This window comes from Lampetra fluviatilis, chromosome 68, assembly GCF_964198595.1.
Source record: "Lampetra fluviatilis chromosome 68, kcLamFluv1.1, whole genome shotgun sequence".
NCBI classification, from domain to species: domain Eukaryota; kingdom Metazoa; phylum Chordata; class Hyperoartia; order Petromyzontiformes; family Petromyzontidae; genus Lampetra; species Lampetra fluviatilis.
This window is the reverse complement of record NC_136342.1, coordinates 249,987-277,058: the sequence shown is the minus strand read 5'-3', so window position 1 is coordinate 277,058 and position 27,072 is coordinate 249,987. Positions and strand designations below refer to the sequence as shown.

The 27,072-nt window shown below is 55.8% G+C and overlaps 1 protein-coding gene and 1 non-coding gene across 4 annotated transcripts; both read right to left on the bottom strand.

Annotated features, from left to right (window-relative positions):
• Window positions 1–1,024: 1,024 nt before the first annotated feature.
• Window positions 1,025–1,111, bottom strand: TRNAR-UCU (transfer RNA arginine (anticodon UCU)). The gene is given in 2 exon segments: window positions 1,025–1,060; window positions 1,075–1,111. It is a non-coding gene; the product is annotated as a tRNA-Arg (tRNA).
• Window positions 1,112–4,318: 3,207 nt separating this feature from the next.
• LOC144952479 (TNF receptor-associated factor 2-like) lies at window positions 4,319–24,927 on the bottom strand. Of its 3 annotated transcripts, XM_078882919.1 has the most exons (10): window positions 24,836–24,908; window positions 24,711–24,799; window positions 19,755–20,016; window positions 18,952–19,030; window positions 16,381–16,479; window positions 15,923–15,994; window positions 14,973–15,551; window positions 14,612–14,789; window positions 10,150–10,298; window positions 4,319–8,963 (listed from the first exon to the last, which is right to left on the bottom strand). In XM_078882919.1, the coding sequence occupies exons 2-10, from the start codon at window positions 24,751–24,753 to the stop codon at window positions 8,739–8,741; spliced, it is 1,686 nt and encodes a 561-aa protein (XP_078739045.1). In that variant the 5' UTR covers window positions 24,754–24,799; window positions 24,836–24,908; the 3' UTR covers window positions 4,319–8,738. The 3 variants fall into 3 exon arrangements, with proteins under 3 accessions (XP_078739045.1, XP_078739042.1, XP_078739043.1); XM_078882916.1 differs by having other exon boundaries at window positions 24,711–24,927; XM_078882917.1 differs by lacking the exons at window positions 24,711–24,799; window positions 24,836–24,908 and adding an exon at window positions 21,620–21,723.
• Window positions 24,928–27,072: the final 2,145 nt, after the last annotated feature.

Here is a 27,072-nt window from a genome sequence, read left to right as displayed (position 1 = left end):
CACACCAATATCATCCACAGGTTACATGACGTCATCGCAACTCACAGCGCGTATGACGTCACGTCCCCATATTACTTCTCTCTGTATATAAGGAACGAAACAAGAAGACTTCTCTACAAATCTGGCTGTCGCCTGATGAAGCCAGTTGTGGCTTGGCTCTCCAACACACAACCAGCGTGCTGTACTAGTGTACTGCACTATACACTACACTATACACTACACTACTATACACTACACTACTATACACTACACTACTATACACTACACTACTATACACTACACTATACACTACACTGCTATACACTATATCGCGATAATCGTCATATCGCGAGGTTTAATATCGTACCGTGGCAGAATTTGCGTGGAAGGATATCGCGATAATCGTCATATCGTCACATTTTATATTTCCGTGGCCCCAAAGAATCGGGGGAGTTATCGCGATAATCGTCATATCGCGAGGTCTGATATTGTGGCAGAATTCACTTGAGCGTGGAAGAAAAATTATATCGCGATAATCGTCCTCATATCGTGGTCTTTAATATCGCATCGCGGTTGTTGAACCGTCAGGGCGAAGTTCTCCCATTCGGCCACCACGTGGCGCCATCACCACCACCACCAACTTTCCCCGGCCACCACCATTCAACAACAACAACCACCACAACCGACGTTCACAGTGACGGTGACGTCACCAACACAGCGCGCTGTGCCAGGCTAGGTGCACCTCGAGGCGACTCTCGGGTTCGGGACGTGTTATTGGCAGAGGGAGGGGGGAGGGGTTACGTCATGGACCCCCCCCCCCCCCGGGGGTTGCCACGATGATTGCAGCCATCGACTGCGCAGCCAGAACGCCGCCGCTGATGCTGCTGATGCATCACAGCGTCAGTCACGTGATGAGAGAGCGCCACGAACTCGATTATTTAGAAGCCGCGGGGCGCTCCGTGACTTTGGCGAAGCTCGATTCGCCCCCGCCCGGTGAGGGGTGAGGACGGGGCGAGGTGGAAAAATTTTTACTAAAAAATATTCGCGACTCCGGCGGGACTCGAACCCGCAACCTTTGAATTGCCGCTTCACCACTAGAAGTCCAATGCGCTATCCATTGCGCCACGGAGCCACCTGTTGATTCACGCTCCACACAGCCACTCTTATAGCTGCCCCTCCACACAGCCCCACACAGCCCCCCTTATAGCTGCCCCCCCACACAATCCCACACAGCCCCCCTTATCGCTGCCCCCCCACACAGCCCCCCTTATAGCTGCCCCCCCACACAATCCCACACAGCCCCCCTTATCGCTGCCCCCCCACACAGCCCCCCTTATAGCTGCCCCCCCACACAATCCCACACAGCCCCCCTTATCGCTGCCCCCCCACACAGCCCCCCTTATAGCTGCCCCCCCACACAATCCCACACAGCCCCCCTTATCGCTGCCCCCCCACACAGCCCCCCTTATAGCTGCCCCCCCACACAATCCCACACAGCCCCCCTTATAGCTGCCCCCCACACAATCCCACACAGCCCCCCTTATAGCTGCCCCCCCACACAGCCCCCCTTATAGCTGCCCCCCCACACAGCCCCACACAGCCCCCCTTATAGCTGCCCCCCCACACAGCCCCACACAGCCCCCCTTATAGCTGCCCCCCCACACAATCCCACACAGCCCCCCTTATAGCTGCCCCCCACACAGCCCCACACAGCCCCCCTTATAGCTGCCCCCCCACACAGCCCGCTCGGCAGGCTCACGTCGCCTGTGTATCTCCTACATCTCTGCATCTCCCACCAGCCATGACTCGCGGGCAAAGATGATGCCCCAGAAAGCCTCAACACACGTTGTGGGCAAGTGCTGCTAGCGAGTCGGCACTGTGGCACGCGAGCGGGTGGTGGGTGGGCAGCACCGCGCCCGGCCGCCTTTGTCTCCCCAGTGGCGACGTTCACTCCACACCGCTACACCAGCTACTCAGTTGAGGCTGAGTCGACCTTGGAGCATCGACGAGTGTGAAACCGCCATGACCACGTGAACACCACGTGAACACCACGTGAACACCACGTGAACACCACGTGAACACCACGTGAACACCACGTGAACACCACGTGAACACCACGTGAACACCACGTGAACACCACGTGAACACCACGTGAACACCACGTGAACACCACGTGAACACCACGTGAACACCACGTGAACACCACGTGAACACCACGTGAACACCACGTGAACACCACGTGAACACCACGTGAACACCACGTGAACACCACGTGAACACCACGTGAACACCACGTGAACACCACGTGAACACCACGTGAACACCACGTGAACACCACGTGAACACCACGTGAACACCACGTGAACACCACGTGAACACCACGTGAACACCACGTGAACACCACGTGAACACCATCACCACGTGACAACCATCCTCCCTGCAGCGGCTTTTGTCTCAGCCATCACCATCATCATCAGATGCGCTTCTGTGGGGCCGTCCATAAATGACGTCACGCGATTTTGGACGCCCCCCCTCAAATGACGTCACAAAGCTCTGCCCCCACCCCCCCAAAAATAAAACATGCTTCAAATCGCTTTAAACTCTTGTCATTTTGTAGTGCGTGTTTAATGTGGCGCTGCACTCTGATGTTGTAGGACAGGGGTCGGCAACCAAAATAACAAGAAGAGCCATTTCTTTCCAATTCGGTACAAAATTCAGTATTTCAAGAGCCGCAATGCATCTATGTACATACGTACATATCGTCAAGAAGCAGCCCGTAAAGAGCCGCATGCGGCTCCGGAGCCGTAGGTTGCCGACCCCTGTTGTAGGAGAAAACATTTATTACAAAGTCTATTTAATTAAGTAGAACGTGTTGTCTATATTTCTTTATTAAAGTTGCGCAATTTGATGTGACGTCACATTTCTCACCCCCCACCTCGTCACACATCGTCACAAATGTCTGAACCCACCCCCCCCAGGCGCGTGACGTCATTTATGGACGTCCCCTGTGGCCGTCTGGAACGCTCTTCCTTCCGATATTAGAAAGCCAGTGGTACTATGCACCTTCAAATCATCGTCTCGGTTGACAAACTCACTTCGTGAGAACTTCATGAGCACTTCTTTAGCTCGTTGCCCTCCCTCCGCACCTCCGATTAGCACCGTCGGCTACGTACGGTGCGAAAGAAGTTCGACAAACACACCGAGGGGAGAGACCCAGGGCCACTTCAGATAATCGTTGCTGGTGTTGGCGGCCGTGAGCAGGAATGGAACTCGGGTCGCCGCGTTCGCTCTGCACGACCGCCACCACCGCCTCTACCGTAGCCACGCAAACCTCTTCATTGGTGGGGCAGATTAAAAAACACATTCACAGGCACGGAGTGAACTTTAAACTCGGTTCATATTCTTAGATTTTTTTCGGTAAAGTCACCATGTAGGGAAAAATGTAAAATTAATAAAAGTAAAATAAAAAATAAAAATCACGACGTTTCGGAGGCAACACAAGCTTCCGTCTTCAGGTGGAACCGTCACAGCCCGACAGCTGTATCAAGTAAATGAGAGATTCCAAGAGATACCACTCCGTATATATAATGGTTGAGGGGGGTGGAAGGGCCAGGAACGGCCCACTTTTTATTATTATGGTAAGGTGCGGTTTGAGACTACGGATAGATTACATAACAAATGACCCCCCCTCAACCATTATATATACGGAGTGGTATCTCCTGTAATCTCTCATTTACTTGATACAGCTGTCGTGCTGTGACGGTTCCACCTGAAGACGGAGGCTTGTGTTGCCTCCGAAACGTCGTGATTTTTATTTTATTTGACTTTTATTAATTAAATCCTTTATATTAAGTTCGCTTGCTTGCTTGCTTACGACCGTGCAAATCTTTCGGTCGTTTTTTAACCCACTTCCCGTGATCCAATCGAGCTGACATTTTCCACAGAGACTCGTTGTGTGTGACAATTAATTTTCGTGAAAAAAAATTTCCAAAATTTTACACTGTTTAGGGAAAACTCATTAAATATTTAATTACCAATTAATTAATACTGGCAGACAATCATCTGGCCCATAGGTGGCAGCCATCTCAAGCCAGAGGACGAGAAGACTCTAGCCACCACGCATATAAAGGATTTATAGTAAAAAACTTTGTTTTTACGGGTTTACTTGTTTTTATTTTTATTTTTTACCTACGTGACATTACCGAAAAAACCTAAGAATATGAATCCTTGCAGTCACGAAAGCTTCAAATCTAGTATAAAACTCGGTTGTTTGCAATTTCTCGATCCGAACCCATCCGCCACACTCCATGATTCTCCTCCACAAACCACTTGCTATCAATCACGATTCACCTTAACCCATTTTATTCGTACTTTATACATGTGTACATAAATTACATCTACAAAGACAAAATAAAAGATAATTGTCCTCTCTTTCCCACACACACGCGCGCGCGCGTGTGTCATCGTTCAATATTTCAGATTGGATTATTTTTGTCCGGTGCGAAATAAGTTCAACATACATGCGTGGGTCTGTGGGTCTCTGTGTGGATATATGGGTCTCTGTGTGGGTCTGTGGGTCTCTGTGTGGATATATGGGTCTCTGTGTGGATATATGGGTCTCTGTGTGGATATATGGGTCTCTGTGTGGGTCTGTGGGTCTCTGTGTGGGTCTCTGCGTGTCTGTGGGTCTCTGGGCCTGTGTGGATGTGGGCCTCTGTATGGGTCTGTGGGTCTCTGTGTGCGTCTGTGGTTCTCTGTGTGGGTCTCTGCGTGTCTGTGGGTCTCTGGGCCTGTGTGGATGTGGGCCTCTGTATGGGTCTGTGGGTCTGTGTGGGTCTCTGTGCGCGTCTGTGGTTCTCTGCGTGCATCTGTGGTTCTCTGTGTGGGCCTTTGCGTGTGTCTGTGGGTCTCTGGGCCTGTGTGGATGTGGGCCTCTGTATGGGTGTGTGGGTCTGTGGGCTTTTGTGTGGGTCTGTGGGTCTCTGTGTGCGTCTGTGGTTCTCTGTGTGGGTCTGTGGGTTTCTGGGCCTCTGTGTGGGTCTGTGGTCCTCTGCTTGCATCTGTGGGCCTCTGCGTGTCTGTGGGTTTCTGAGCCTCTGTGTGGGCCTGTGGGTCTCTGCGTGGGCCTCTGTGTGCGTTTGTGGGTCTCTGCGTGGGCCTCTGCGTGTCTATGGGTCTCTGGGCCTGTGTGTAGATATGCAGGCCTGTGGGTCTCTGCGTGGGTCTCTGTGTGGGTCTCTGCGTGGGTCTGTGTGAGACTATGGTTGTGGTTCTCCAAAAGAGTCCTTCTCTGTATAACTCTACGAGTCTGTGTGCAAGTCTGCAACACCAAAAGCAACCTCCCAATGCCTTTCAATTAGACACCACATACACGTCACGCATTTCGTTCGAGTAAATTCCCCGAATAAGTATGCACATCGTTTAGCAAAGGCACAAAACAATAATTTACTTGTGAACGCGTGAGCCTCAAGACCCCTTGTAAAGTGACTCCTGCCCCAACTGTTCGCTGTAGGCGTGCAGTGATGATTGCTATTGGCGATCCCAAATGAATCATTTTGCGGAGTAATCTCTCAGCTGGAGGGGGGGGGGGGGTGATGTTTGGTCCGACAGCGGTGAGAAGGCGTTTGGCGTTTTCGTTTTTGTGTTCAGCTAATGGACACGGAGAGAACACGCGAACCCCACAGTGGCCAGGCGATGTTGACTACCTCGCCTGGTAGGCAGGTCGTGGGTTCGATCCCAACCCTGACGCCTGCTGCTGTATATTTGGAGTTTGCGTCTCTCTCTCTCATCATCACCACGGTGACCAGATGTTAACTACCTCGCCTGGTCTACAGGAGGTCGTGGGTTCGATCCCGACCCTGACGCCTGCTGCTGCTGCTGTATATTTGGAGTCTGCGTGTCTCTCTCCCCGGGTCGTGGATTTTTCTGCAGGCCCTCCCGAGTTTCCCTCCACATTCAGAGTGAACATCACGTGTCTAGAGTCGTTGCCGACTGCTATAAATTCCCACACGGTGATGAGCCGCTTCATTGAGCTACAATCTGCGATCACCAGGCCGCTTCTGAAAGAGAGTTCCATAGCAGCTCAGTGGGTTCCCCTTACCTGTGAACATTTTAAAAAATGTTTGAAATAGTTAAGTTGAAGAATGCACAAACACCCGCACAGAAAGGGGGGATCGAACCCAGGCTGGCTCCTGGAACTTGTGGCGCGGCGGAGAGGCGGCGTTGGGTGTCCCCCCTCCGCCTGCACACACACATGTATGTGTGTGTGCAGGCGTGTGTATGCGCACACACGTGTGTAGGTGCACACGTGTGTGTACGTGTGTACACACACGTGTGTATGCGCACACACGTGTAGGTGTGCACACGCGTGTAGGTGTGTACACACACGTGTGTACGTGTGTAGGTGTGCACACACACGTGTGTTTACGTGTACATACATACCACATACACACGTGTGTATGTGTGCACGCGTGTGTAGGTGTACTGGGGGAGGACAGCTAAACACACAACGCGATTCTAAAAGCCGTTTGCAATCTTGGACCGGTGGTCGAAACGCGCCTTGAGGTGCATCTCTTGCACCGTCGTCTGTGCAAGAGGCACCCAACTCGGCCTTGACAGACGACGTCAAATAATCAAAACCTGCTCCTCTCCCGACTTGTTATTTATTTGTTGTTTTGGTCATCCCCGACTCGCCACGGGCACCACGGGTACCCCGCTCGGCCGGTGGTCGCCGCTGCGGTCGAGAGAGCGAAGACAAAAGACGAAACGTGCAGCAGCAGAGACACCCACAGGCTGCCTGCTGCTGCCCATGGATCGTGATGGCCGACGTTGTTGTTGTTGCCGTTGGTGCCGTTGTTATTGCCATTGCCGATGTTGTTGTTGCCATTGCCGATGTTGTTGTTCCGCGCCCGCCCCGTACCGTTCCTTCTGTACGGAGCCGTTCACGTCGTGCCGTCAAGCGCACCGAGGGCCGCTTTACCGAGGTGGCGATATCGGCACTCAAAATGAGCGTCGATTGACCGATCGATCAATGCTCCACTTGCCCGCAGTGGTCCGTCTGGGTGGCTCTTCCGGGCTCGACATTGACATCGATGATCGATGATGTTGACAGCCTCAAGGCTCCCTTCAAAGAGGGTCCTGCCACGGGTGAAAGAGGCGGCCCCGCTCGACATTCCCCGCCCGACGGCAAGGACAGAAGCGACCTGGCCATCACGAGTGATGGCTCAACCAAGTGGCTCATCATCATCGTCGTCGTCGTCATCGTGTGGACATTCATAGCAGCAGCCACACACTCTCAACGCGTGACGTTCATTCTAAATGTTGGAGGGGGGGAAAAAGCAGAGCACCCGGAGAAAGATCCACGTGGCCGCGGGGAGAAAGTGAAAACAAATATACAGCAAGGGTCAGGCTCAGGATGCAGCCGACGACCTCCTGTATAGCAGGCGAGGTAGTTAACATCTCCTGGCCACCGCGAGATGTTTCAGTTTCTGTGCAAGGAACTCGCCGACAGCTGCCGAGGAGTCTAAATCACCGGTGGTGAGTGGAGCACGGCGGTGCAGGAACCTTCACCCCATCGGCGCCCCCCCCCCTCCATCCCCCCTACCACCCCCCCCCCCCCATCGCCTGAACAGGCTGCTGGGGCAAGTGCTGTTCGTGAGTAGCAGCACACGAGGCGGTGGGTGGCCAGCACCACGCCCCAGCACCTTCGTCTCCCCAGTGGCGATGTTTACACACCGCACCAGGTACTCATTTGAGGCCAAGTCAACCTAAGGCAGGCCCAGGACCAGTTCGGATAATGAATCTGTCACTGGCGTTGACCGTGAGTGGGAATCAAGCTCGTGTCAAAGCTTGCTTCGAATTTGCAGTGCGCTAACCACGACACTACCGCTCACCCCACACAAAGACAAAGATCCCCCGGACAGCCTTCGACAGACTGTTGGGGCAAGTGCTGTTAGCGAGCACCTATGAAGGCCAGAACGTCACACGAGGGGGTGGGTGGCCAGCACCACGCCCGGCCGCTTTTGTCTCCCCAGTGGCGATGTTTACACACCGCACCAGGTACTCACAGCGCGCTGCGCTCACCACGACACGACCGCTCGCCCCGCACAGAGCCCTGTACAGCCTGAACAGGCTCCTTTGGGTAAGTGGCACTCGCTCGCTCGCACGGCGCTTCCCACCCTCACTGGCCACGCACCCGAGTCAGTGAAGGGAACGCCGAGTCAACAGGCGTTGCTCTCCTCTCGCCGCGGGGAGGAAGGGGAGCGGAGGAAGGGGACTTCCTCCCATTCCTCTCCTCTTGGCGAGGGAATAGCAACGCCTGCTGTCACAGCGTTCCCTTTATGAATCGGCGCACGGCCACAGCTCCACCAAACCCTAACCACCACCACAACCACCACCACCACGACAACCACCACCACGACCACCACGACTACCACAACCACCACCACCACGACCACCACCACCACAACCACCACCATCACAACCACCACCACGACCACCACAACCACCACCACAGCCACAACCACCACCACCACAACCACCATCGGAAGCGCGATCCCTGGCCTCGACGTGGACGCGCGCTCGTCCCAGCGCTCGTCCCCAGGGCCAGCCGCCCGCCAGCCGAATCTCCATCCCCCCCACGGCGGCGGCGGGTCGGGCGGCCGGAGGTGCGGGCCTCCGCGTGCGCCGCAAGGCCCGGCCCGGCAGCCACCGCCGACGGAGGCCCCCCCCCCCGCGACCGGCCGTCCCGAGTAGTCGACTCAGACCCCGTCGGTCTCGACGATGCAGCGGATGAAGATGGTGTCGTCGCGCACGTAGGCCTGCCGCTGCTGGCCCTGCAGCCGGGCCAGGGGGCAGAAGAGGGGGCAGCCGCTGGCCACGTTCAGGTCGCCCGTGGGGCGCTGGAACGAGGAGGACGTCACGTCCGGGCGGAAGGCGTCGATCACGTGCTCCCGCCGGTCTTGGTCCAGCAGCATCATCGTCACCTGCGGCGTCGCCGGGGGGGGTCGGTCGTGGGGGAGGGTGGGCACGGAGGGTGGGCACAGAGGGTGGGACGCACGGTTAGGCCTCAACGCGATCAAGGTTCGGCGGCCGGTGAGTGGCTGGGTGAGTGGGTGGGTGAGTGGCTGGGTGAGTGGGTGGGTGAGTGGCTGGGTGAGTGGCTGGGTGAGTGGGTGGGTGAGTGGCTGGCTGAGTGGGTGAGTGGCTGGGTGAGTGGCTGGGTGAGTGGCTGGGTGAGTGGCTGGGTGAGTGGGTGAGTGGCTGGCTGAGTGGCTGGGTGAGTGGCTGGGTGAGTGGGTGGGTGAGTGGGTGGGTGAGTGGCTGGGTGAGTGGGTGGGTGAGTGGCTGGCTGAGTGGGTGAGTGGCTGGGTGAGTGGCTGGGTGAGTGGCTGGGTGAGTGGGTGAGTGGCTGGGTGAGTGGCTGGGTGAGTGGCTGGGTGAGTGGCTGGGTGAGTGAGTGGCTGGGTGAGTGGGTGGGTGAGTGGCTGGCTGAGTGGGTGAGTGGCTGGATGAGTGGCTGGGTGGCTGGGTGAGTGGCTGGGTGAGTGGGTGGGTGAGTGGGTGGGTGAGTGGGTGGGTGAGTGGCTGGGTGAGTGGGTGGGTGAGTGGGTGAGTGAATGGGTGGGGAAGTGGGCGAGTGGGTGGGCGAGTGGCTGGGTGGGTCGAGTTGAAACAATCAGAACCTTCACGTCGTGAACGCTCTTGCACCACGAGACAATTTAACTTGTTTGGCTGCGCGACTCACCATCTCGTGTAACCGCTCAGCCATCATCACTCACCCATTTACTCATTCACTCACTCAACTACCATCTCCCTCACTCGTGCCCACTCAACTGGTCTCGTGATCACCTCTGACTGGAGTAGACTTCTCCTGGACATTCAGCAGTTCGCCTGCTTAATCTCCTTTCATTCCTCGATTCTAGCATTACACCCATTCCCTTCATCTCCCCTCACCCCTCCACTCCTTCCCATCCCTCCCCTAGAGCCCTTTCATAACCCCAGGCGCCCCGTGGTACGGCGACTCATTCCCCGGCGCTTGCACGCCCCTTGCCATTTAAATCACTCTGTTGTTGTTGTCAGTGCGTTGAAACTATGTTAGGCGTGCATTGAGCGAAGGCGGCTTGATGCATATAAGATAAGATAATCCACCCCGAGACTCCAGTGAGGCACCTTGTACTTGAACGGCCACGGCAAGAGGGCGTCGTGATCCCCCTTCATGATGACGAAGAACAGCGAGAGGTGGCTGCCACGGCCGGCGCCGTCCCCATTTGGGTAGAGCCGGAGGCACATCTTGTATCCATGCTGGCTTGTGTAGAACGCTGTGTGTGTGCACGCGTGTGCGTGTGTGTGCGTCACGACGAGGTACGGGTTAGTGACGTGGAACGGGACGAGCAAAGACAACGTGTACCACCGCCGGCATCGCCACGAACGCTCGCTCCGTCGATCCGATCATCGGCGCTGCAGAAAAACAACGGTCGAGCGACGGCGTCGCCCCTCGTGGCACCTTGTGACGCCACGTAGCACCACGTGGCACCACGTGGCACCACGTGGCACCACGTGGCACCTCGTGACGCCACGTGGCACCACGTGGCACCACGGCGGCTTGCTACGCTGACCGCACGGCTCTGCCCGCGACGCCACGGCACCTCCTGTAACGAGACATTTCTACGCGACGCCACCTCCAGTGACGCGCTTCCTGTAGCGAGTCGCTGCTTTCTGGTGACATCACTTCATGTGACGTCACTTCCTGCTACTGCATGCCACTTGCCATGACATCACTTCCTGTAAATGAGACACAAGCTCACGGTGACATCAGGTTATGGGACACCACTCCCTGTCACAGCACGCCACTTCCTGTAACATCATAACTTGCTGCGGTATTTCATCAGCAAGAACATTTGTGATTGCGCACTCTTACACGAGTCCAGTCCCTCACGAATGCGCATTGATCACGCGCCGCACTCGGCTCTCCGAAACAACTTCGTTCTGAGGCTCTTGCAGAACTGGCTCGAACTCATGGATCCCGATCGTGAGCTGGTAGCGGCGTGCGAGGCTCCCACGCGGGTACAGCAGCAGGTCACCGCGAGCCGCGGGTCGGAGTCGATTTGGGTCTCATCACGAATCAAACTCGTGATCAGATCATATTTCACCACTTCCTCCAATGTCACTTCACGTAACAGCACGTCACTTGCTGTGGCGTCTCATCACTTCCCGTGGCTTCCCATGACATGGCTTCCCATGACATGGCTTCCCATGACATGGCTTCCCATGACATGGCTTCCCATGACATGGCTTCCCATGACATGGCTTCCCATGACATGGCTTCCCATGACATGGCTTCCCATGACATGGCTTCCCATGACATGGCTTCCCATGACATGGCTTCCCATGACATGGCTTCCCATGACATGGCTTCCCATGACATGGCTTCCCATGACATGGCTTCCCATGACATGGCTTCCCATGACATGGCTTCCCATGACATGGCTTCCCATGACATGGCTTCCCATGACATGGCTTCCCATGACATGGCTTCCCATGACATGGCTTCCCATGACATGGCTTCCCATGACATTGCTTCCCATGACATGGCTTCCCATGACATGGCTTCCCATGACATGGCTTCCCATGACATGGCTTCCCATGACATGGCTTCCCATGACATTGCTTCCCATGACATGGCTTCCCATGACATGGCTTTCCGCGACATTGCTTCCCATGACATGGCTTCCCATGACATGGCTTCCCATGACATGGCTTCCCATGACATGGCTTCCCATGACATGGCTTCCCATGACATGGCTTCCCATGACATGGCTTCCCATGACATGGCTTCCCATGACATGGCTTCCCGCGACATATTAACATGATTAATCTTCCTTCCATACGGCGTTCGAAAAGCGCACGGCAACCGGGCGCTCAGTTTGCTCGTCCAATCGGCGTGCGGCATCCCTGTACCCTCCAGCGCAAGCAAATGGATCGCGCCTCGCTTCCGTTGGTCCCACGTTGCCGTCCTCGCGATCAGCCGTCAAGCCGCGTTCCTTCCACGCGAGTCGAGGTTGGGGTGGTTCCTGCATCGGGTCGTCCCAGTCACTCGCCGCTTTTGTTCGCGACGTCGCAGGGCCGGACACAATCCGACTTCCCGCGCCACCGATCGCCAAAGTTCCGTCTCGCCCACCGTCCGCGCATGTCCACGTCACTCCCGAAAGCTTTGCAGGCCCTTGGGCAGCGCACGGCAACGTCCCGGTGCAATGTTCTTCGCTGCAAGGCCCCGCGGCGGCGGCGGGTTACGGGTACCCCCCTGACATGTGGGCCCTCCTGCCCACCGACATTACACTAAAGTGAAAACACCCCCCCCAACCACCCATCATCATCCTGCTGCTGCTGTAAAACCCCCAATGGTTTAAAATGGTGTCGTGGACCTCACACTGATGATGTCCTATCGACCAAAGTGACCCCAACCCCTCTGAAAATTAGAGAACCCGGTCCAGGTGCGGTTAAGATTGCTGGGTTGGTCATGAATCTCTCAATACCCTCAGGAGCACACGTCCACAGTTTTATTTTGCCGGTGATGACTTGGCTCCAGCGGTGGCGCTTTGGCGCTTTGGCGTGCTTGTTGCAGAGAGGCACGCGCTCCGAACCCAGCCGGCCGCCCTGATGAATACTGCCGGCGAGACTTGGAGAGTAATTCTGCTGCTGTTCGCCGTCCGATTCGCCCGGAGTGGACGTGAGAGACCCCGCGACGTCGCTCACAAGAGTCGGCCCCGTCTTCGCGATGCCCGCGTCACGCTCCGCCATTCGCCCGCCCAGCGGCGGTGACGTCACCACGGCGCTTGCGCCAGGCTAGGTGCACTTTAAGGTCACGTGGGGTGTCGAACGGCCGCTTGTCAGGAGGTTCGCGGGACAGACCCAGGTGGTGCCATGGGTCGACCCACTTGAGATGACCGATGCACCACCCGTGTCCGCTACTGTGCACGCGCACCGCAGCAGCAGCAGCAGCGGCAGCAGCGGCAGCAGCAGCAGCGGCAATGACCACGTCCCCACTGGCAGCAGCAGCAGCGGCAATGACCACGTCCCCACTGGCAGCAGCAGCAGCAGCGGCAATGACCACGTCCCCACTGGCAGCAGCAGCAGCGGCAATGACCACGTCCCCACTGGCAGCAGCAGCAGCGGCAATGACCACGTCCCCACTGGCAGCAGCAGCAGCGGCAATGACCACGTCCCCACTGGCAGCAGCAGCAGCGGCAATGACCACGTCCCCACTGGCAGCAGCAGCAGCGGCAGCAGCAGCAGCAGCAGCGGCAATGACCACGTCCCCACTGGCAGCAGCAGCAGCGGCAGCAGCAGCAGCAGCAGCAGCGGCAATGACCACGTCCCCACTGGCAGCAGACCGATGCCCCAACGTCGCTCGTGAAGAGCTCTCACCTGAGTTTTGGCCTGGGTGGTGCTGGTGGTGGAGGGGGGGGGGGCTCAGGGTTCCAATTAAAATTAGTTCCGAACATCAAAGACAAAGATGCCCCCGTGGAGCCTCGACGGAACTTGTTGGGCGAGTGCCGACAGCGAGTAGCAGCGCCTATGAAGGCCGGAACGGCACGCGAAGGGGCAGGTCGGTGGCCGGCACCATGCCGGCTGCATTTGTCTCCCTAGCGGCGATCTTTATATTCAGGTTCTCGTTTGAGGCCGATTCGAGCTTTGGGAGGGCTCAGGACCGATTCAGATAATCATCACCGATGTTGGTGGCTGTGAGTGGAAATGGAACTCGGTTTGTAGCCGGGCTCATAGAGCAGCGCGCTAACCACTACACCACCGCTCCCAACATCCCAACATCACCACCACCTTCACTAGTGCCCTCGCCATCATCACGATCGGTAATATCCTCACCACCACCACCAGTAATGTCTATCATCAACTTCATCACCATCAGCTAATGCCACTCATCATCATTATCACCATCATCACCATCACGGACATCCCAAACAATGACAACGATTTCCCGTGTAGTCTGTAACAGACTGTTGGGGCGAGTAGCAGCACCTATGAAGGCCGGCACGGCACACGGTGGGTGGCCAACACGATTGTGCCTGGCCCACCTTTGTCTCCCCAGTGTTCATTTCCACACACCGCACCAGGTCTTCTCATTTGAGGCCTGGGGAGAGGCCCAGAACCGCTTCAGATAACGACCACTCCCCACAACTTCAACGCCACCACTACCAGCACCATCAGGCAGCCAACATCCATCATCATCATCATGGACACCATCATACAATGTCTATCCAGCAGCCAGTGCCTGCCGTCATCATCATCAATATCCTAACCACCAAAACCACCACATCCAACATCATCACCATCACTAAACATCCTCACCACCGCGCCTCCATCATCGTCACCATCGCGACGGCAAGACGTTAACTACCTCGCTTGGTCAAGATCGAACCCACGGCCTCCTGGATACCGGACAAGGTAGTTACCATCTCATAGCCACCGTGCTGCTGCTGCTGCCATCGTAGCGGTGACAGAGCACAGAAGAAGTCTGTGCAGCCCGTGGCTGGCGCCGGGGTGGACGGGGCGGAGGAGGAGGAGGGGACGACGGTGGCGGCGGTGGGGGTGGGTGGGTGGGGGGGTGGTGGGCAACCTGGCGAGTAGAAGGCAAGGTTGCGCCCTTCGCTGGCGTCGCGACTGCGCTGGCGGAAGCTGGAGATCTTCCACAGGAAGACTCCGTCGAAGGTGGCCGCCTCGAGCGAGAGCAGGCGGCCCCGCAGCTCGGCCAGCGCCGCCTCCTTCGCCGCCAGCTGGCGCTCCACCTCCCGCATCTGAGCACGGGGGGAGCAAGCAGGGAGAAGAACTGCGGTGACGGTGGTGGTGACGATTGCGGTGCTGACGGAGATGATGCTGATGGTACTGATGGAGATGGTGCTGATGGTGCTGATGGAGATGGTGGAGATGGTGGTGATAATGGAGATGGTGGTGGCGACGATCACCGCCACCGCCGCTACCTTGGCCTGCGCCGCGTGCAGCTGCTGCTGCTCCTCCCGCCGCTGGCGCTCCGTCTCGCGCTGCGCCACCGCCACCCTCTCCGTCTCGCGGTCCAGCACCTTGACGATGTTCTCGAACGCGGTGAGCATGCGCTCCACGCGCGCCAGCCGCCCCAGCACCACCGCCGCACCACCCTCCTCCTCCGCCCCTCCCTCGGCCACCGGCGCCGCCGCCGCCGCTCCCTTCTTGCGACCGCCCTTCGCGGCGCCGGCTTGCCCCCGTCGTGGCGATACTGACGTCAAGCTGGCGCTGTTTATCCCGGAGTCCACCTTGTTCCAGCTGCCGCCGCCTCCGCCGCCGCCGCCGTCGCCGCCGTTGACGTCGAGCCGTTCCAGGAGCTCCTCCAGCTTGCGCACGCGCGACTCGACGGCGCCGACTCGCCGGGGGACGGCGCCGGCGACCCCGTTCTCGAGGGCGGAGCGCTCCGGCGCGGGGGGGACGAGGAGCGCCGAGCGCAGGGACGCGAGCGGCGCCAGCAGCAGCCGCAGGTGAAGCGGCACCGCCGCCTCCTCGTGCCGGGAGAGCTCGCCACGCGAGACCTGGTGCCATAGGGGGGGGGGGGGAGACGTGGGGGGGGCGTGTGGGGGGGGGAGTGCGGACGGGATCGTTGCCATGGCGACGGAGCGAGAGAGCGCAGTCGTCGCGTCGGCGGCGATCGTTGCCGTGGTGACGACGATGTGAGGCTCATGGCGGTGATGAGAGCAGCGATGATGACGATGATGGTAATGGTCAAGCTGATGAGCATAACGCTACTGCTCCGACCGATGCCAATCACGACGACGATGTTGGTGATGGCACCCAAGCAATTGCTCGGCAGAAATCGCTCATCGGTAACCGACGCGCGACAGGTGTGACGTGACCACCACCGCCGCCACAAATTCGTGCTGGAATCCATCCGTGCGGCGCTCACCTTGACCGTGCAGCCGACGTCCTGGAAGGGGCAGGGCAGGGTGGAGAACTCGCAGTGCTCCTCGTGCGCTGACTGAGACGCACACACAGGGGAGAGAGTCAGGGGAGAGAAAGCCGAGATGGGAGGGGAGAGAGGGCAGCGATGGGAGAAAGGAGGGAGGGTGGAGAGGGGATGTGAGGGGGAAGAGAGGGAAGTGAGGAGAAGAGAGGAGAGATTAGAGGGGAGAAAGAAGAGAGAGACAGAGAGGGAGGGAGTGCAGAGGGAGGGGAGAGGGTGTTCGTTGCGTGGCGCGCTAACGACTGCACCACCGCTCCCCCCTATCTATAATGCTACACCCCCCACCACCACCACCACATGCATAGCAGCCCTGGGACCCTATCCCCCCCACCCCCCCTATGCCAATCCCTGAACGAGGTCCCAGGCGTGGCGCCCGCCCCTCCCTCCGCCCCCCCCCTCACCCAGTACTCCTTGACGGTTCCGGTCCAGGGGCAGCCTTCGTTAACGCAGCGAGCGGAGAGGCAGTCGATCTCCCGTTGAGCCGCCCTGTCGTGAAAGGCCTGCCAAAGCATCACCATCATCATCGTCGTCGTCGTTGTCAGCAAAATCATCATCCGCAGCAGAATTACCATCATCCGCATGAGCAGCAGTGGCATCATCATCAGCAATATCATCATCAGCAGCATTAACATCACCATCGGCTTAAAGCTTTCACGACTGCAGGGATTCATCTTCTTGGTTCTTTCGTGACTTTACCGAAAGAACCAAGAAGATCACCATCGGCGTCATCGTGATCAGCATCCAAAGCATTATGTACCCGTAGCATTATGTATGTTGAACTTTTTTCGCACCGTACGTAGTCAACCGTGCTAATTGGATGTGCGGGGGGGGGACAACAAACTAAACCCAAGGCAGTTCTCACGAAATTAGTTCGTCAATCTACATCATTTAAAAGTGCACAGCTCCAGTAGCTTCCTAATATTTGGAAGGAAACAGCGTTCCAGACGGCCGCCGAAGGGCATCTGAAAGTGCGCGCGACACGGTGGACCGTGTTTGTTCGATGGCGAGCGAGCAGCAGCGGCGTCAATACTTGAACGGCGCCAACCGGAATCATCAGCTGGCACCGCTCAGAGCCTGGCTTCCAACTCGAGTTTAGCCGCTGCCTGTGGTCAAACAGTGTCACCCTCAAGTGGTCTCAGGCCCCATCACCGGCGACTCGCAGAATGTTAAGAGCTACACGGATATCTACGCAGACTTGCCTAGAGACTCACCGGCTTACACGCCGATGCACAAGACTCTCAAACGAGAGACACACGGACTCGCACAGAGACACGCAGTCTCGCAGAGGGAACCACAAACTCGAATAGACTGAGTTGCGATTAAACTGGGTTCTCAAGCGCCGAGGGTTGGTGGCTTCAGCCCGGTATCCGACGACTCGCGTAGAGACCCACAGACTTACGTGGAGGCTAATAGTATCACAGACTCATAGACTCGCACGGGGACGCACAGACCAACACAGAGATCCAAAGACTCACAGAAAGACTAGACCCACAGACTCAGTGGATGGTCTCAGCCCGGCCACCTAAGACTGCACAGACAAAAACACAAACCGTCACAGGTGTGCTCCTCATGCGGATAAAGGTAAAAAAAATATGTCTATTCTTCTTGGACACAAGGTGCTGCAATGCTCGCTGCAGAGATTACAATGGAACATCTCACATTGCTGCCTTGCGTTGAACCGATGGTTCAAGGCAATCCTGACCCTGCTGATGAGGACCCTGAATGTCGAAACCGGTCCAGAGTTTTGCTTGTGTGAGACACGGGCTGTGTGTGTGAGACACGGGCTGTGTGAGACACGGGCTGTGTGTGTGTGACATGGGCTGTGAGACACGGTCTGTGTGTGTGAGACACGGGCTGTGTGTGTGAGACACGGGCTGTGTGTGTGAGACACGGGCTGTGTGAGACACGGGCTGTGTGAGACACGGGCTGTGTGTGTGTGACACGGGCTGTGAGACACGGGCTGTGTGTGTGAGACACGGGCTGTGTGTGTGAGACACGGGCTGTGTGTGTGAGACACGGGCTGTGTGTGTGAGACACGGGCTGTGTGTGTGAGACACGGGCTGTGTGTGTGAGACACGGGCTGTGTGTGTGAGACACGGGCTGTGAGACACGGGCTGTGTGTGTGAGACACGGGCTGTGTGTGTGAGACACGGGCTGTGTGTGTGTGACATGGGCTGTGAGACACGGGCTGTGTGTGTGAGACACAGGCTGTGTGTGTGAGACACGGGCTGTGTGTGTGAGACACGGGCTGTGTGTGTGAGACACGGGCTGTGTGTGCGAGACACGGGCTGTGTGAGACACAGGCTGTGTGTGCGAGACACGGCTGTGTGTGTGAGACACGGGCTGTGTGTGTGAGACACGGCTGTGTGGGTGAGACACGGGCTGTGTGTGCGAGACACGGGCTGTGTGTGCGAGACACGGGCTGTGTGTGTGAGACACGGGCTGTGTGTGTGAATCACGGGCTGTGTGTGCGAGACACGGGCTGTGTGAGACACGGGCTGTGTGTGTGAGACACGGGCTGTGTGAGACACAGGCTGTGCGAGACACGGGCTGTGTGAGACACAGGCTGTGTGTGTGAGACACGGGCTGTGTGTGTGAGACACGGGCTGTGTGGGCGAGACACGGGCTGTGTGTGCGAGACACGGGCTGTGTGTGCGAGACACGGGCTGTGTGGGTGAGACACGGGCTGTGTGTGCGAGACACGGGCTGTGTGTGCGAGACACGGGCTGTGTGTGTGAGACACGGGCTGTGTGTGTGAGAAACGGGCTGTGTGTGTGAGACACGGGCTGTGTGTGCGAGACACGGGCTGTGTGAGACACGGGCTGTGTGTGAGACACGGGCTGTGTGAGACACAGGCTGTGTGTGAGACACGGGCTGTGTGAGACACAGGCTGTGTGAGACACAGGCTGTGTGAGACACAGGCTGTGTGTTTTAGACAGGGGCTGTGTGTGGCTGTCTGTGTCTGGCTGTACCTTCGTGTTGTCGAGAATGGACAGGTGGGGGTCGAACACGTTTTCATCTGTGCATTTGGCGCAGGTCATGTGCCTCTGCCTGCCGAGGAGACACAAAGGGGGGCGCCACGGCAGCGAGATGTTGACTACCTCGCCTGGCACACAGGAGGTCGTGGGTTCCATCCCGACCCTGACGCCTGCTGCTGCTGCTGTGTGTTTGGAGTCTGCGTGTCTCTCTCATCATCATCACGGTGGCTATGAGATGTTGACTACCTCGCCTGGCACACAGGAGGTCGTGGGTTCCATCCCGACCCTGACGCATGCTGCTGCTGCTGTGTATTTGGAGTCTGCGTGTCTCTCTCCCCCTGGTTTTTCTCCGGGTCTCCTGGTTTTCCCCTCAACGTCACGCGCTCACAGTATTTGGCTGCTCTAAATTGCCACGTGATGAGCCACTTCGTTGAATTGTCATCTGTGATAGCCACGTCACTTCTGAAAAAGAGCTAAATACTTTCCTGGGGGCCTTACCTGGTAAAATAATAGACGCTGCCAAGCTTGGTGGTGTTCATTCAGACGCTGTCTTTCCGACAGACCTGTTCTTCACCTGAGGACGGCTGCTTGCGTTGTGGCCGAAACGTCGTGAGAATTGAATTTTATTATGTTTAATTATTATTATTTAATTATCTCCCTTCTACGTGATGACTTTACCGAAAGAACCAAGAAGAGGAAAATAAAAACAGTTTTAGTGATTAGTTTAGTTCAGAGTCACAGGCCTGGCAGCATCGACAACGATTCTCACGGGAGAGTGAGAGCATCTCTTGGCTCACCGGACCAGCTGAGCCAGGCAGGCCTGGCAGTAGCGGTGGCCGCACTGCGTCTGCACCGGCGTGCGCAGCAGCAGGCGGCAGTGGCAGCACAGGTGCTTGGGGTCGGGCGCTGAGGAGCCCAGGATGGCCGGGTTCAATCCAGCCGCAGCCTCCGCCGCCTCGTCCCCCTCGCCGTCCTGGCCGGCGGCGTCCCTCCCGGCGATCGACTCCGGCCCATGTGCGCTCGCTGGCACCGCGTGGGCCATGCACGGCTCAGAGGGGCCTACAGGGAGGGAGGGAGGGGAGGGGAGGGAGGTCAGGCAGGTGCCTTCGCCGCTATGGTGCTGGTAGCGCAGCAGCAGGGGATCTGGTGATGGGTTTTTGAGGGTGATTTGTTTTCATGTTGGTGTCTATGAACACAGTAACACACAATGGGACTAATGTTACACGGGAAACCCGCGTTATAGCCTTGATTAAAAAAGGGAGCACATAAGCAAAAAAAAACTAACAAAAATTATAATAAAAAAAGAAGGGAGGGTAATTGAGCACATGTGGTGTACTGGCCACCCACCCGCACACTAACAGCACTTGCCTCAGCAGCCCATGTGGGATACACAGCGGGGGAGGATCTTTGCCTGTGTCTGTGTGTGCCATTGTTCTTCACAGTCAACCCACTGTGTTAGTCTATGGGTCAGTGTTAGTCTATGGGTCAGTGTTAGTCTATGGGCCAGTGTTAGTCTATGGGTCAGTGTTAGTCTATGAGTCAGTGTTAGTCTATGGGTCAGTGTTAGTCTATGGGCCAGTGTTAGTCTATGGGTCAGTGTTAGTCTATGAGTCAGTGTTAGTCTATGGGTCAGTGTTAGTCTATGGGTCAGTGTTAGTCTATGGGTCAGTGTTAGTCTCTGGGTCAGTGTTAGTCTATGGGTCAGTGTTAGTCTATGAGTCAGTGTTAGTCTATGGGTCAGTGTTAGTCTCTGGGTCAGTGTTAGTCTATGGGTCAGTGTTACTCTATGGGTCAGTGTTAGTCTATGGGTCAGTGTTAGTCTCTGGGTCAGTGTTACTCTATGGGTCAGTGTTAGTTTATGGGTCAGTGTTAGTCTATGGGTCAGTGTTAGTCTCTGGGTCAGTGTTAGTCTATGGGTCAGTGTTAGTCTATGGGTCAGTGTTAGTCTATGGGTCAGTTAGTCTATGGGTCAGTGTTAGTCTCTGGGTCAGTGTTAGTCTCTGGGTCAGTGTTACTCTATGGGTCAGTGTTAGTCTATGGGTCAGTGTTAGTCTATGGGTCAGTGTTAGTCTCTGGGTCAGTGTTAGTCGCTGGGTCAGTGTTAGTCTCTGGGTCAGTGTTAGTCGCTGGGTCAGTGTTAGTCTCTGGGTCAGTGTCTACAGTAAACCCACTCAATGGAGGAACAGCGACACGACACGGACTCTCTGCTGAAGCCCTCTTGTCGTGGGGAGCAGCAGCAGCAGCAGCGAGACCTCCACTTTCGCTTCTCGTTCCTGAACCGTATTGTTGCTGCTATAAATAAAATATTATTTATTTATTATTATTCAGGTGGAGCACACAGACTTTTCTGTGAATTTTTATTATTCTTTAAATTCCCCTGCCCGCCCCCATATCCGTGGGATTCGTCCGCCCATATCAGATGATAGTGAAGGCGGTGGCGGCGGCAGCAACTACGCAGTGAGGAGCCGTCGCTACCAACAATTGCCTGAGCTTTGCGGTCCTCTTAACGTCAAGGTGTTCTCGGCACCGATCAACGACAAGTGTTCGCAGTGCGGGAGGAAACCGGAGCACCCAGAGAAAACCCACGCGTGTGTGCAAGGGGGAAACACTCGATCCTGTACAGACGGAACAGGTAAGAGAGAGTCCACGGGTTTGCTCTTACCGCCTTCTCCTGGCAGAACCAGTGTTCAATGCCCACGGCAAGGGAGTTCCACGACCGTGTGTGATCCACCAACCGTCGCAGGCTGCACAGTGTTGCATTACAAGCCAGGTGGCACCACCACCACCCAGCTAAAATAAATAATGTATTTTTTCACGAACATTTTTCTAAATATCACTATTACGCTCATTTTCCCAGCGTCTTGGCGAGTCGCGCTTCAAAAAAGGGATGCTGCTTAGCTCAATGGGCTTTTCTTGGGAAATAAACTTCTGATTCAAATGTTTTTTTCAGAGGTGGGGGTTGGGACTTTTTTGGTAATGTATGATCTCAACGGAGTGATTTGCATGGTAATTGTTCAGCCTTGGGGATGTTTTGGCCTATACTGGGTTACACTGTCAGTGGTTACTCTTTAGCACCCATGCAGAACTACCATAAAGTGGCGGTGACGTGACCACAGCACTTGTGCCAGGTTCGATGCACTTTAAGTGCACACTTTGAGGCCACGTGAAGTATCGAAGGCTCTCTGCTAGCCGGTCACGGGACAGACTGACCGAGATAACTGGCTGTTGCACCACCACCTGTGCTCCCCATTGTGCCAACTCGCTGTATTTTATCCGCCCAGTGCAACGCTCGTTGTTGTGAGCGTCGCTTCTCCAACCACTGCTGTTGTTGGGAGGGCGACTGCCTCTACTGCCCAGTAGCGTTTTACAGAGACCTCCTCCACAGAGGCCAATCTTGACACCGCTGGTCGGCAAGTCCACTCAGCTCCACATACTCCTGTACCGCATCAGTCCATCTCTTCTCTAGCTTATGCTGCGCCCGTTTAGCCTCCTGTATCCGTTCAAAAGGAAGCTGCTTGGGTATGTGGTGGCTGGGCATGCATGCGACATGACCCAGTCAACGCAGCCTTGCCTGCTGGAAGAGCTCACTGATGGGAATGTGTCCAGACCTTTCAAGGATTGTGAGATCCTCACACTATCCAGCCTGGTGGAACAAACCCAGGATGGATCGCAGGCAGGCCTAAAAGTTTTAAACTGACATAGATATTCCATGAGAAGATATAAACTACCCGCCTGGTACACAGGAGGTCGTGGGTTCGATCCCGACCCCGACACCTGTATATTTGGAGTTTGCGTGTCTCTCTTGCTCTCTCATCACCATCACTGCGGGCAATATACCGTTCCGTGGTAGTCAAGCGGTAGCGGAGGTCTCGGTTTACAGGTTGATCTACATTCCCACCCTCACCTATCGTCATGCGCTTTGAGTAATGACCTAAAGGATGAGATCGCGGGTACAAGGGGCCAAATTGGGGTTTCTCCGTGATCGGGTCAGGAGTTCCGTAATCCGGGAGAGCCTCAGAGTCGAGCCGCTGCTCCTCCGGATCGAGAGGAGCCAGTTGAGGTGGTTCGGGCACCTTGAAAGGATGCCCCCCCCCCCCCCCCCCCGGTAGACTCCACCTGGAGTTCTACCAGGCAGCAGCAGAAGCGTCCCACTGGGCGAAGAATTCGAGACCGGCCCAGGACCACGCTGGCGGTGGGACGGTGTCACTCAGCTGGCCTGGGAACGACTGGGAATTCCTCAGGAAGAGCTACAGTCTTTGTATAGTTTATAGTAGTGTATAGTGTATAGTAGTGTATAGTTTATAGTAGTGTATAGTGTAGTGTATATTAGTGTATAGTTTATAGTAGTGTATAGTGTAGTGTATAGTAGTGTATAGTTTATAGTAGTGTATAGTGTAGTGTATAGTAGTGTATAGTTTATAGTAGTGTATAGTTTATAGTAGTGTATCGTAGTGTAGTGTATAGTAGTGTAATGTATCGTAGTGTAGTTTATAGTAGTGTATAGTAGTGTAGTGTGTAGTAGTGTAGTGTATAGTAGTGTAATGTATCGTAGTGTAGTGTATAGTAGTGTATAGTGTAGTGTATAGTAGTGTATAGTTTATAGTAGTGTAATGTATCGTAGTGTAGTTTATAGTAGTGTATAGTAGTGTAATGTATCGTAGTGTAGTGTATAGTAGTGTATAGTGTAGTGTATAGTAGTGTATAGTGTAGTTTATAGTAGTGTATAGTGTAGTGTAATGTCGTGCTGGAGTCTGTCCCCAGCAAGAGAGAGGTGTGGACCGCCCGACTCACCACGCTGCCCTCACCGGGACAGGCGGACTGACTGAGAGTCGAACGAGAAGCGACTTCGTTACCATTTCTGAGAGCAGCCAGATCGCTTTCGAACACGAGCTACATCGCTTGGCGATGGGCCTCAGCAAGTCAAATAAAAGTGTCAGCGTTGTATAATTCCAGGGCTCCACGTTTGTCAAGCGCAGAGAGACCATCACCACATCACTCTCTCTCACGAACTCAGCCTCATTAAAGTTTGTTCTTGGGTGAGATCGCGTTGATAGAAATGTGCCACCCTGGCCTCTCCCGAGTTCTTAGCTAAATCAACTAAACCAACTTGAGCTCACGTCTTGCTGATGCTGGACCGTCTTCAACAATTGACAAAGCAGCAGACAAACCTCCATCAGTCTTATTATTTATATATATACCGTATATCACACTCGTCCTGGCACATATTTTTAATTTATATTGTCTTATTTACGCCTCGATATATGTATAATTGTGTTAAAATGTATTTTCTACGTAAGCCCGAGGAGGCATTTTCCTAAATCTCCTACCGCGATGCAGGCACCTTATGTGGACTGCGTGTCCAGGCAAGACTGGAGGAAGGGACCAGGCCTCAGGCCTTCTCGCAGGGTTTAAACTTATTGTTTAACTATTTAGACGTTGTCTAAACAGTACAATACTTTACTGCTTTGAAATTCACCAGCCATTTACCTCAAGGGAACTTCCTTCTCTAAGCTTAAGTTAGTAATATAATTATATTACTATTACTGCACTGTACGCCGTTGAAAGCGTTCATTTCCATCAATACTTCACCACCCCGGTCCATTAAACTGGTTGGTGAAAAGTAATTAAACTTGATTCGAGTCGCCACTGATGAAAGCCGCGGGGAGAATACGAGGTGAGTGTGTTTCTCTCTCCCTATACAGTAATTAAAATATTAATATACTATAGCAGTGAAATAACCATAGTGTACTCACCCGAAGATGAGGGTGTAAGTAAAAGCGTTTTACTCATCAACATGTCCTCCCCTACATTGGGAAAGTACTGTAAAGTACACAAGCTCTGCACAGTACACAAGCTCTGCACAGTACACAAGCTCTGCTCAGTTCCGATAATTGCCCGTGGGACGACACGAAGTCTTCCCGATGTCGGGAAATCCCCGCCCACTGCTACAACGACGCGAGGTGCTGAAAGGGGAATCCCCTTCAACGCCCACCCACCCACCCACCATAGCCCCCGCCCACCCACCCACCCACCATAGCCCCCGCCCACCCACCCACCCACCATAGGCCCCGCCCACCCACCCACCATAGCCCCCGCCCACCATAGCCCCCACCCACCACACACCCCACACCCCCAAACCACCCCCCCACAACCCCCCCCACAACCCCCCAACAACCCCCCCCATCACCCCCCCACAACCCCCCCCCACCACACCCCCCCCCACAACCCCCGCCCACCCCACACCCCCCACCACACCCCTCCCACGCACACCCCACCCCCACACACCCCCCACCACACCCCCCCCCAACCCCCGCCAACCCCACACCCCCCACCACACCCCCCCAACCACACACCCCACACCCCCCAACCACCCCACCCTACCCCACCCCACCCCCCCATACCACCCCCCCCCCACAACCCCCCCACACCATCCCCCCCAACCCCCCCTCACCACAACAACCGCCATTCGCCACTAAGTGGCGGTGACGTCACCACGACGCTTGTGCAAGGCCAAGTGCACCTTGAGGCCGCGTGAAGTGTCGAACGCCCGTTGGCAGGAGGTCATGGGGCAGACCCAGTTGCTACGGGTCGACTGACCGAGATGACCGAGATGACTGGCTGATGCACCACCTGTACCCCCTACTGTACCAACTTGCTGTGCTTTAGCCACCCGGCGCTCCGCTCGTTGTTGTGAGCGTCGCTTCTCCGCCCTCCGTTGTTGTTGGAGGGCGACTGCCTCCAACTGCCCAGTAGCGTCCTTCACGAGCCTCCTCCACAGAGGCCGATCTTGACACCGCTGGTACCAGTCATCGGCAAGTCCACTCAGCTCCACGTCCTCCTGTACCACATCACTCCATCTCTTCTCTAGCCCGTGCCGCGCCCGTTTAGCCCCCTCGATCCGGCCGAACAAAAGCTGTTTAGGCATGCGGTGGCTGGGCATGCGGGCTACATGACCCAGCCAACGCAGCCTTGCCTGCCGGAGGAGCTCACCGATGGGAGTTTGCCCAGATCTTTCCAGGATTTGTGAGCTCCTCACACAATCCAGCCTGGTTAAACCCAGGGTGGATCGTAGGCAGGCCAGCCTAAATGTTTCCAACCGGCGAAGATGCTCCATTAGGGGGGTCCACGTTTCGCAAGCGTGGGGAAGGGAGGGAATGACCATGGCCGAGAAGACCTGAAGCTTCGTGCGGAGCGACAGACCAGGTAGCTTTCACACAGCGTTACGCAATCGATGAAAAGATATTGCCGCTCGACTGATTCGGAGTGAGACCTCTGTTGTTAAAACGGAGCCAGTCATGAGCACACTGCCCAGGTATGGGAAACTCTCCACTCTCCACTACTGCCCCATCACCGATTAGGAGTTGTGGGGGTGGAGTGTCCGATAGTACAAAATACCCAGGCAGGTGCTTCGTTTTGGTGGGGCTGATGGTAAGGCCCCACCTCTTAGTGGCACGCTCCAGTCTCAGCAGCAGCGTCTCCAACTCCTCCTCTGAATGAGCAGCAATTACCAAATCATCGGCATACATAACGTGGTTGACCAATAGGCCCAGGGGGGTTCGTCAGCAAATAAACACACGTCTGAGGCCACCACCATCACCATCACCACCACCATCTGAGGACACCACCATCATCACCACCACCACCACCATCATCACCACCACCATCACCACCACCATCTGAGGACACCACCATCATCACCACCACCACCACCATCACCACCACCACCATCACCAGCACCATCTGAGGACACCATCACCACCACCATCACCACCACCGTGATCATCTGAGGATACCACCACCATCACCACCATCACCACCACCATCACCACCACCATCACCACCACCACTATCACCATCTGAGGATACCACCACCATCACCACCACCATCTGAGGCCACCACCATCACCACCACCATCACCACCACCATCACCACCACCACCATGACCATCTGAGTACACCACCATCACCACCACCATCTGATGATTCCATCACCATCACCATGATCATCTGAAGACACCACCACCATCACCGTGATCATCTGAGGACACCACCACCATCACCACCACCATCACCGCCACCATCTGAGGATTCCATCACCCTGATCATCTGAAGACA

Excerpts from the sequence above, each read along its gene's own strand:
- LOC144952479 (XM_078882916.1), bottom strand. The coding sequence starts at position 24,753 with ATGTTGATGAGTAAAACGCTTTTACTTACACCCTCATCTTCGG. Across the intron at positions 19,031-19,754 it reads TGCCTGGCTCAGCTGGTCCG|GCAGAGGCACATGACCTGCG; the intron begins GTGAGCCAAGAG and ends TCTCCTCGGCAG. Across the intron at positions 8,964-10,149 it reads CGTGGCCGTTCAAGTACAAG|GTGACGATGATGCTGCTGGA; the intron begins GTGCCTCACTGG and ends GCGACGCCGCAG.